Genomic DNA, 11,924 nt, shown 5'->3' with positions numbered 1-11,924 from the left:
CCATGAAAAAAGCCAACAGCTGGCAGCAGCGCTGCCTCCAAGAGAGAAGCAGTTCAGCTCCACCCTCTGCAGCCAGCTAGGGAGGCACCCTGTGGGGGGGGGGGCTTGGATGTGGAGGTATAGTCTCTCTGCCTGAAGTCCAAGCCCCTCCCACAGACAAGGGTACCTCACTGGCTGCAGAGAGGAGGAAGAGGAGCTGCTACCGACCATTGTAACACAGACATGCGACGTCACACATACATGCCTGCATATGGTGCGTGTGACATCCCACACACTACATACAGGTGTGTGCATGTGATGTTGCATGTCTGTGTTGCGGCAGCAGGCACCCACAATCCTGAGGATGAGATGGCACCCCTGGCGTAACTATAGAACTGGTTTTCCTTTCTTTAATTCACTGTGTATGTACTCCTTTCAGTTTTATCTTACCTTATTGCACCCCACTCCTGTAACTTTTTTTGCCATGAAGGAGGTTATGAATCTGCATACGAGAAGAGGTCTTCAATTTTCTGCCCCAGAAAAAGAAAAAGAAAACAATGGAGGAGGAAGAAGCTTGATTGTCTTTATCCCATTTCCCAAATGTGATTTTCCTATATAAATTACCCTGATTTCTTATTTTTAATTGTAAGTGTGATGCCACTGTACAATACTTTGTGTAATCAGCCTGTTTTTTAAATATTTTACTTTATTAGTACTGAAGTGTTGTGAAGCTATAGCTTGCCTTTGAAACTAGCTCCCCCTTTTTTGCTATATGCAGTAACATTAATCCACCGTGTCATATATTTGTAATGTGTTTGTTTTGCTCCCTGAATTTGAGAAAATGTCTTAGCTGAGTCATTATGACAAATTTCCATAATTTGTCAGCCCATTCTTGAATAGATGGTATTGTAGACAGTGTCTACTTTCTTGCAAAAAAAAAAAAGTTCTGGCAGCAGCTACTTAGTGTGACAAACTGACTAGATATAAATAAGCTTTCCTGAATCTGACATGCTATAAAGTGCCATGTACAGTGAGAGCCATATATAAACAACAACAACACAGGGTGGCATTCAACTAAGTAGAAATTAATGGACATAACTTAGTCATGTCCATTAATTTCAATGAGTCTGCTCTGAGAAATAAAGAGCAGGGCAACAAAAATGGTGAGGAGCCTGAAGGAGATGGTCCCAGCAGGAAATGTTGAAGGTGGACAGATTACTTTGCCTGGAGAGGAGATGATGGAGAGATGACATGATAGCATCTTCCAGTGTTTGAAGGGCTGTCTCATAAATGATGAAACAAATTTGTTTTCTGACAGTCCAGAAGGTAGGAGCTGAAGAAAGGGGATTTCACCTACCCCTTTTGTTTTAGGAAGAACTTTCTGCTTTGAGGGTCAAATAGATTGTCTTGGAAGATGGTGAGTCGTCCTTCATTAGAGATTCCTAAGTGGAGGTAGTATGGCCACCTAACAGGGCCGGTGTGGCAGCAGGTCTCCTGCACTGGCAGAGGATTAGACTAGATGGCTTTTGGGGTTCCTTCCAATCCTATGATTCTATAATCAGTTGTAAGGTACTTTGACCACCTGTGCAACCTAAACACTTGTATTGTTTGATTTCCATAGGAATATTTAGCTGATGACAGCCTCTGTTCATGACAAATATTTTCAGCTCAAGAGAGTTTTTCAAGTGGCCTATCCATAAAAACCGAGTGTGATTTACAATGAGATGTATTCATGAGCACAACCATTAACTGTGTCCTTGAGGAGATCCTGCGGTCACACTTTCTCTGCTGCGTTATTGCAACTGACGCATTGTAATATATTGCACCATGAGAACAGCTGAGCTTTAAATAGTGGCTTTGCAGCATATGCTGCCTTATACTTATTTTTAAAAAGCATTTTCAACTTATCACTTTGGAGCTGGTGGGAGCAGCTGGAGATGGCTGTATCTCCAAGAAGAACATAATCATGGCCTCCCCATTTTGCTCCCAAAAGCTTAACGGGAATGTAAAGAGAGAGGGTTATAGCAGCTGAAACTTTATTTTCTAATCCTACCAATAGCTGAAATGAAAGAACAGGTTGAAATTGTGCGTAACAAATAAGAGTGAATGTCCAAAAAAAAAATTTCAGGAGTATCATTTCTGTACAATCCATTGAGAGATTCTGCTACGTGGATGAGGCGGGCCAACTTGTTCCTTTCGCCTGAATTCATTTGAACATCAACAATGGCCATTAGGCTACCTGTGTAGGGCAAAATTCAGAAGGCCTCTCTGCCACTGCTGTATTTTACAGAGACATTCTATACATGCCAAGGCAGACGTAAGCCCCATAACTGGACTAGAATTGTAAATGGAGGCTGCATACACACTAACCTGTTTGGATAACAAAAGTGTAGTTTTTCTCCACCTGGAATTATTTGTGTTCACCCTCAACATGCTGCTTTCAATCTAGATTGATTCTAGTTCATGTTGCCTGCAGGGGTGGGTGTGGCTACTTGGAAAACTTCTAGGTTAGGTTAGGTTAGAGAAAAGACAAGTAAAAATAAATTCTGCATGATATGGAGAAAATGATAGAGAAAAGCATTTCTCCTTCTCTCATAATGCTAGAGCTCATGGGCACCCATTGAAGCCGAGTGTTGGAAGATTCAGGGCAGGGAAAAGAAAGGACTTCTTCATGCAGCGAATAGTGAAAATATGGAACTCGTTCCCACTGGAAGATTAGACAAATTCATGGAGGAGAGGGCTATCGACTGGCTACTGGCCACAATGGCTGTGCCATGCCTCCAGTCTTCTGAATACCACTTGGTGGACCCACAGGAGGAGAGAGTGATCTTGGGGTTACAGCTTTCCTACAGGCATCTGGTTGGGCTCTGTTGGCAGGATGCTGGACTAGATGGGCCATTGGTCTGATCCAGAAGGATCTTATGTTCATATGTAATCCACGCTTCTCCCACCCTGTACATGCCCCTGGTGAATGAAGAAGGAAGTGGCGGTTGTGATCTTGGATGCCTCCTACATCACCAGGATCACTTAGGTCTGCTTGCAAATGGACACATTGCAGGATAACACAGATTCAATCTGCAATGAGTGTTCATTTTCAGAATGAAACTACTTTCTCAAGATGCGCTTTCCATGGGCAAAAAATATATATGCAATAGATCTAGTTTGTTCGTGAACTACGTGGGGAAAAACCAGTACTACTCTGTTTCTACTCAGCCCTGGTTTAAAGAGGAAAGCATCCTTAGGAAGCTGCAGTTTTGAACTGAAGAGTGGGAGAGAGAAATGAGAGTGCAACCCATGCCTTGCCAACTTGCTGTTAATTTTCAGGCTCTTCCCTTGCTACCTCAGAGTTCCAAAGCTTGAGTATTGAATATCAGGCCCAGCATCACCACGGAGCATCTGAGGCCCAAGCACCACATCAGGTTCCACTACAGTGCTGGTGCCTGCCCACTCAAACTTGGAGTCACCCCTGTTTGCAATCAGCAGGGAAATAGTGCAATGTATACACACACATACACACACACACACACACACACACACACACACACAGAGAGAGAGAGAGAGAGAGAGAGAGAGAGAGAGAGAGAGATCCTCTGTTCAAAATAGCAATTTATCAAGGTGTGCTTCATTTAAAATCAACAATAATCCCTCTGAGGCTTACATGTATTTGCATACAACTGCTGGAGCTCCCCTAATTTAGGGGGCAAGCTACTGCATAAAGATTTGGACTTGGTCTGCCATTTTCTGTTTGGTTATTAATTAAAATTAAAAATCTGCAAACTTTGAATGCTATGGTATGCTTTTTGGACACTTTTAAAAAACCACTAGCTCTCCCAATGCCTTTACTATAAGAAAAAAGAAACATGATAACATATTATAACCAGAAATACTTTATTATAAAATCTGCATGTAAACAATTTAACAAATTAAACAGTTAATGAAAGTGCAAATTAAAACTTCAAAAAACTATATTTATTCTGCATTTTTTCCCTTTCACTCATCCAAATGCGCTTTGAATGGCCTTTTACCAGCCCACATTTAGTTTTTAAAAGATCATTGCTTTTTAATATATTTACCAAAGAGAAGAGTGTACGAGCCTGCGTACATGTATTCAAGTTTTGCTCTGCAAAGGAGACAAGTTGATGGTGATACATTTTGCATTTTGTGTGTGTGTGTGTACCATTGTCCATTCTTATCTTTGCATCCCTGATGTCCACAGGACAGCTGGCAAATATACACAGTGAGAATGCAGGCATACAAAGCCGCTGAATGAAAATTAGTTCAGTAGCTTGCACACACTGAAGCTTATAAACCGTTTTACCCATGAAGACACAGTATTCTTACTTCCAAGTCTTGCTTCGGTACTGTAAGGCATCAAGGAGCATATTTTTCCTCCCAACTGTGCAGCTTTGTGTTTTCAAAGTCCTTTCCCCCACACACACTTTCAACAGTCAAAGGCATGTTCACAACCCACGCTAAACACACACAGCATCTGGTCCTGCTGAAAGCCATTTTTTAAAGGACTGACAAGTCGTGGCAGGATTTGGATTTGGCCTTGAATGCCATCTTCTTGTTATTCTTGGCTACAATTCTCCCAAGGAATCGCTTGGCCTTCTTGCTGATGCTCTCCCGCCTTTTGGTGTTAGCCATACGCCTGGCATTGTCTTCTTTGCTGTCTTTGCGTAGCCGGATTTGCCGGATGATCCCCTCAAACAGGTCCTTGACGTTGTGATGCAAAGCAGCTGAAGTCTCGATGAATTTGCAGTCAAACACAACAGCGCAGGCACGTCCCTCTGGAGGGCAGAAGGAGGACACCGAATTATTTAAAACTGACGTGCCAGCAAAGCACATGCTCTCCTCCCAAATATTGGTGGAAAGAGATTATACAAGGGTTGAAAATCATAGGGTGGGAGATTATCATTATTCAATTTATTACCCACCAGCAGCAGGTTATGGCAAATTAAAATTCAGTATTAAAAACAGTTAAAACAAATTTCAGTCACTCACAGGAATAAGATACTAGAAACACTTATCTCAAGTGTCAAATGTTGGTGCAAGTGTGGGCGCATACATACATAGGAAACTGCCTTATACTGAATCAGACAATTTAGGTAAGACATGGTAAGCATGTCTTATAGTGTTTCAGGAATCTGCTTGGTTAGATACATGGGTATGGTCTGTAGCTAAGTGATAGAGCATTTGCTTTGCATGCAGAAGGTCCCAGGTTCAATCCCCGACATCTCCATATAGGGCTGGGGATGTCCCCCATCTGAAATATTGAGAGCCTCTGCCATTCAGTGTAGATTGTACTGAGATAGATGGACCAATGGACTGAGTCAGTATGTTCAAACTTGTAGCCAACCTCTATAGGGTCAGGCTGCCAGGATTACAGTGCCTAGGTTTAGACAACTTACTTCAGTGACAAATGGCTGGTTCACACACAAACACAAGCATCATTTGACTTCTTTACACTGGGTTGGCTCCAGAGTATGTGAACCGGCTCCATTTCCTATATCTATATTGCTATATTTGCGATATATTGCTATGTTTTCAAGGATCCTGCTTGGGATTAGATCTACAGTGATCCAGTGGCACATGGAAGTCATCATTTGTATCTTGCAATCAAACAGTAAACATGCATATGTGAAACCAGCCCCCACAAACGCAGTGTTGGGGCTTTCACATCTCCTGCATTCTGCCCCCCGCCCCACCTCCCTGCAGCAGTGCAGGTTGAATTCTTGGTGAGCTCAGCGATTTAGGAAACTCTTCCCAAGAATCACTGTTACAACCCCACCAACTCCCAACAGCAAAGTGCCCAACACTTGATTTATATTAGGAGAAGGTAACTAACCATCTACGGAAACTTCTCGTGATCGGACCAGGTCACTTTTGTTTCCTACAAGAATTATCGGAATGTCCTCCGTCTGCCTTGCTCTTCGTAGCTGAATTCTCAGCTCAGAGGCCTTCTCAAAGCTAACTTTGTCCGTCACTGAGTAGACGATAATGTAAGCATCCCCCATTTTCATACAGTGGTTCTGGAGCCATTGACTATCATCCTACAGTTAAAAATAGAAAAAGAGAGGTTTGTACTGAACAAAGTAAACATTAGGTTAGACATTTTTTACTTGGTAACTATTTTAGCAACTTGAGTTGGGGGAGGAATCCCCTGTGGATCGAATTTTTAAAGTAAGCCACTAGACCTCATGGCTGGGGAAATGAATATTGTACAATCAAAACACTTAAAAAAAATTAAACTTCTTCCAGAAAATCCTCACAAAAGGGCACTCCTATACCTGCCTGGTATATATGAGCCTTGGCCAAACCAAGGTGGCTATATGCCAGGGGTAGGCAACCTAAGGCCCACGGGCCGGATACAGCCCAATTGCCTTCTCAATCCAGCCCGTGGACGATCCAGGAATCAGCGTGTTTTTACATGAGTAGAATGTGTGCTTTTATTTAAAATGCATCTCTGGGTTATTTGTGGGGCATAGGAATTTGTTCATATTCTTTTTCAAAATATAGTCCGGCCCACCACATGGTCTGAGGGACGGTGGACGAGCCCACGGCTGAAAAAGGTTGCTGACCCCTGCATATGCTATCTTGTTAAAGCTCTAAGTAAGAATGGTTACTTGGATTTAAAGAACAAGCCAGCAGAATATGGGTGGAGAGTTTTTGGCCCTCCATATGTTGCTGAACTACAACTCCCATCGGCCCCAGCAAGCATAGCCAATGGTGATGGTGTTATAGTTCAGCAATATGCAGCAGCTCAGAATTCCCCAGACCTGCACTGGAGGAAAGATATGGAAGAGACCAAGAAGGGGTAAGAAGGCACAGCAATGCAAGCATTTATAGTACTGTAGTATGGCTGGGTACACACTGTCCTTTTAAAGTACATTCAAAACATATTCCCTCCCCAAATAATTCTGGACGCTCTAGTTTGCTTTGAGTTGCTGGGAATTGTAACTCTGAGGGATAAACTACAGTGCCCATGATTTGTTGAGAGAAAGTGTGTTTTGAATGTGTGCACACAGACTTAAGTTTGCGACATCCAGATCTTTGTGCTTTACTGCTTTATGAACTGGTTATCTGTTTAAAGATATTACTAATTTACACAGAATGCTGCTTAACTTGTTGCAAGCAAGCACTAGAACACATGAAAATAATTCTGGCTACAAAATGGGATACAAATCTATGCAGTGCTTTTTTCCTTCAAAAATGTTTAGGGGTACTCTCATTTTCCTACTCATATTGAAACACTGCCCCTCAATGAGGCCAAACTTAGATTCACAAAATGTTTAGGGGTATGCATCCCCCCCCTGCATCCCCCCAGAAAAAAGCACTGAATCTATGTAACATTTAAAGTAAATAATGCCTTACCTGCTCCCAAATGTCGAACACCACCAGAGAAGCTTCCTCACCATCAACTATGATAGATCTGTCATATGTGTTTCCTATAAAGGAAATTAAAAAGACATTAGGATAACATAATCCCCCCTCAAGATTCATAGAATTGTAGAGTTGGAAGGGACCACAAAATGTTTATTGTAAGATGTTTGTTGCATTAAGAACATCAGAGAGTCAGATCCAAAATCCAGTTAAGACAACTCCATGGGACTGTAACTCTTAACATGCTTTTCAGCAAACATGCTTAATATTACATTTAGTACAACATTACGCATGTTTACTGCAAAGACTACCAGGAAAGTGGCCATAGGATGGTAGGATTTGGGAATATAGCTCCATTTTAAAATCCTGGGACTCTAGTCAAAGCAGATGTGTTTTAAGGCTGAGGTGCCAAATCAGTTGAAATATAAAACAGCAGCTTAACTGTGCAGTTAAGCTTAAGCACCTGAACAAACTAGATGGTGATACAACTCCTTATCTGGTGCATAAACAAAGCAGCCTCTGCCATCCTTGTACTGCTTCCAATTATCATCCCTTCTAAATTTATTGTTGTACAAACAGTTCCAGCACAGCACTTGGTAGGAAAAGAACATGGAATGAATGCAATGTAAGCCATGCTTTAACATTTATTTTGCTTTATTCAGGTTTGATTGGGAAGAAGTGGTGGAGGTGGCTATTCAACTATTCAAGCAACAACAACCAAAGTATGGAAGATAAAACCCACACAAGGCATATTTTTCAAATAACAAAATGCAGCAGGCAGAATTTGAGCTTCCTTCAATCCACTTTTTCAGTCGAACAACAGACACATCTGCCATATCCACAGGTGTGATTTTTTTTTTAATCTGACTATATCCTTATGGTGTTAATTTAAAAAAAACCTCTGGAATTTAGTCAATGCAGAACAAAAATAACACTCATTTCTCTTCAGTAAAGTGGGATTTTATTTCATAAAGTTTAATTTCAGGTTTACAAGCATCTCTGCCCATGCCATTCAGAGAAATATGGTAGTCATTATTTTAGGCTGGGTGTTGTTAGTTAACATGCTTAGGTTTTGTATGTTTTGTCTTTAGTTGGATACAGTAGTTTGGTTTGGTTGGTTACTTGTCTCTGTGGTTCCATAATAATTTGAAAACTAATCAAAATAAATTTCAAAAAGGCAACAGTTTTAATACAAAACTTTCTAAGTAATTCCAAGTTACTTTCCAAGTAATTATACATTAATCCAACCCCCTGAATATTCTCCAACAAGTTCCCCCTCCCCACCAAAGAATCATTTTAACTTATTCTACAGCAGGCATGGGGGATCAGTGACCTTCCAAAAGTTGCTGGCCTTCAATTGCCATCAGCCACAGCCAGCATGGCCAATGGTCAGGGTTGAAGGGAACTGAAATATCAGAAAATCTTAGAGGGGGGGTCAAAGCTTCCTAGAAGCTGTGCCCCTTCAGTGTCCTCAGCACCATTGCTAGGGAAGCCCACAAGTATTGTACGGATGTCTGATTTTGTCAATGCTAGAGTTCTGTGTTGTCAAATGAAACAGAGTTGGCCTGAACGCTACTCTGTTTTACACACAAAGAGAATGGGGGCAGGAATTTGACATTTGACTTCTTTACACTACACATGCTTCCCCCATTTTTCTGTTCTCTTTTTATTACTTCTCCCCAGCTAAACTAGGGAGAAACCCCACTGGTGCATATCAGAATAAAGCAAGGGAATAAGATCAGGTGTTTCACATGACACACATGTATGGACATTTCAGCATACTTGTAAACTTTGTGTCATTTTGAAAAACTTTTTTTTTTATTTTACAGTTTAATACTCTTTTTCTTCTGAATTACATATGGGGGAACCATAATCTTTGCAGTGCTTTGGGTCTCTAAAGATCTTAATCCACCCCCACACATAGTACAGTATTACCATGGGGAATTTGCTACTACAAAAGGGGAAGTGGCCACCAGCAGAGATGGCTTTAAAGAGAGGCAGTAAAAAAATCATGATGAATGAAGAAAGCCTATCAGCTCCAGAGGAACAATCTGGTTAGCCACTGTGGGGAAAAGGATGCTGAGCTCTGTGGACTATTGGGCTGATCCAGGAGGGCTCTGCACGCAGAAGGTCCCAGGTTCAGTCTCAGGAAGCACTGCCAGTCAGTGCAGACAATACTGAGCTAAATGGACCTATAGCTCTGATGATTCTGTATGCTGCCATTCCCCATGCTCCTAATTCTTTGAGGAAGTTCCATCCCAGCATTGATGCTCAGCATCTCCTGGGAGGGCTGGGGAAGACTCCCTGCATGAAAACCCTGGAGAGCTGCTGTCAGTCAGTGTGGACAGTAATAAGCCAGTAGGTGGACCTATGGTCAGGCTCAGTATAAAGCAGCTTCCTGTGTTCCTTGATTCGTGGACAGGTGGTGGTGGACTGATCCATACATTGCTCAGCCAGGCAGCCCTCTGCAGATCCATTTCCCCAGCAGATCTCCAGATCTCCTGCTACCTTTTGAATTTATTTATTATTAATCCATTTCTATCCTGCCTTTCCCCGACGAGCTGGACCTGGCACACAGGATTCTCCACTCACTTTTGATTTTGTCATCACAACAACCCTGTGAGGTAGGTGAGGCTTGCCCAAGGTGACCCGGGGAGCTCCATGGCTGAGTGGGGATTTGAACCCTGCTCTCTTGGGTCCTAGTCCAGGACTCCTAGTCCAGCCATTGCACCACGCTGCCCCCCCCCGTCTGCGCCCCACCCCCGGAGTCTGCCCCTTTCCTCCGCACTCACCAGCCTCCTCGGCATCCGGGCAGTCCTCCACCCCTCCGAAGATCCTGGCCAGGCTGGTCTTGCCCACGCCGTGCTCGCCCAGCAAGATGACTTTGTAGAGGTTGCTGTCCGAGTCGCTGCCGGAGGAGATGACGGAGTCGGACGAGTCGGACGCCCAGCCCTGGCGGTGCGCCTCGTCGTCGTCGGCGGGGCTGTAGGAGGTGCAGCGCATCAGCTGCGAGAGCTCGCCTCGAGGGGACGGCGGCAGCGACGCCTGCAGCTCGCGCTCGTCCACGGGCATGCTGCGCCGGTGCAGGTGCTGCTGCTGCTGCAGGTGGTGCGCCGCGAAGGGCGTGCTGCCCCGCCGCTTGTCCAGGTACCTCAGCTTGTCGCCGCGGTTCAGGGTCATGGGGGCGCCTGGGGAGAAAGACGTTTCAGGACGTTTACACGGCACTTTCACTAATCCGGAGTAAGCGCGCGCCCGCACCCCTTCTTGGCTATGGTGCGCCTCCCTTCCACACTGGGCGAGAGGCACGCTTTTAACAGGAAAGAGGCAGGGGCGGACATCACAGCAACACTCTCTCTAGCTCCGAACTCAATCCGGAGTAAGCGAGACGCTCCAAATCCACACACTCACAGTCGCTAACAGTGCGTTGAGAGAGAGTGAAAGAAGCGACTTCTCGCTCTCCCCCAAAGGATATCAAGGGCTACTAGTCACGACGGCTATGTTCCGCCTCGCCGTCGGTGGCCCGAGGCGATGCCTCTGAATGCTGGAAGGGGGCGAGGGAAGGGCTGCGCTCCTGCTCTCCTTGCGGGCTTCTCAGAGGTGTCTGGCTGCCCACTTTGAGATCAGGACCATGTTATCCTGATCCAGCAAGCGCTCCTTGTCCACAGGGAATGAACGCCCCTTCCTGCTCCTGATCAAGCAGTTCCTCGCGGGGTTCCATCCCTAATCCGGAGCAGAGTTACGGATCCATGCATGACAGAGACGCAGAGCAAAGACACGAGGAGAAATAAGTTCTTCCACGACTCTCGCCACTGCCTGGTGTGCTCGACCATCGAACGCACAACTGGGTGGGTGTCTCTGCCATGTCCGGCCCGGGACAGAAGCAGCAAAGCGGATTCCGCCCCCACCAAGTCCTCGCTCGACCCCTTCCGAAAGATCCTGGCGAGCCTGATCGCGGGATGCCCCCCCCCCACCTGCAGCGGGACTCTGCCGTCGAACAACCGCCCCCGACCCCCCCCCAACGCCCAAAGCTACCCCGCCTTAACAGCCACGCATCAAAGGCAGTCGACTTACCTTGGAAGTGATGTAGCTAAGGGAACTGGGTCCGGAAAAGCGCCTTTCTCTCGTGCTCCCTGTCCCCACTTGCTGCTGCGTCCCCTCAGTCCTTCCCAGCACTGAGCGATGCTCCGCTTCTGTTCCCTTTCGGGGCTTCTTGGCGCCCATTTATGCAGCTCCCGAGAGCTCAGCCCCGCCCCGCTGGTGACGTCGCCACGAGCTAGAACCCAACCAGGTTCTGAATTAGAATTCCAGCGGGGCGTCTCCTCCCCGCCCCCCTCGGCCCGGAGGGGGCGCGCAGAGGTGCCAGACGGGAGCTGGGTGAGTCACCGCCGTTTTTACCCCCAGCGGAATTGGGGATCGTCCCTGCTATTTTAAAAAAATGGATGGAAAGAAGCATATGCCCAACCATAAGCCGGCAGCAAGCAACAACGAACTATTATTATTATTATTATTATTATTATTATTATTATTATTATTATTATTGAATATACAAGCTTTCTGAGTGA

General features: G+C 45.0%; 1 protein-coding gene across 1 annotated transcript; it reads right to left on the bottom strand.

Annotated features, from left to right (window-relative positions):
• Positions 1-3,850: 3,850 nt before the first annotated feature.
• Positions 3,851-11,563, bottom strand: RRAD (RRAD, Ras related glycolysis inhibitor and calcium channel regulator). The gene is made up of 5 exons (XM_081920420.1): positions 11,434-11,563; positions 10,155-10,550; positions 7,354-7,427; positions 5,828-6,032; positions 3,851-4,769 (listed from the first exon to the last, which is right to left on the bottom strand). Exons 2-5 carry the CDS (start codon positions 10,540-10,542, stop codon positions 4,492-4,494), a joined length of 945 nt encoding a protein of 314 aa, XP_081776546.1. The 5' UTR covers positions 10,543-10,550; positions 11,434-11,563; the 3' UTR covers positions 3,851-4,491.
• Positions 11,564-11,924: the final 361 nt, after the last annotated feature.

This window comes from Podarcis melisellensis (genome assembly GCF_964234715.1).
Source record: "Podarcis melisellensis genome assembly, chromosome: 8".
Lineage (NCBI taxonomy): Eukaryota > Metazoa > Chordata > Lepidosauria > Squamata > Lacertidae > Podarcis > Podarcis melisellensis.
Note: the sequence above shows the minus strand (reverse complement) of the source record. Positions and strands in the feature narration are given on the sequence as shown.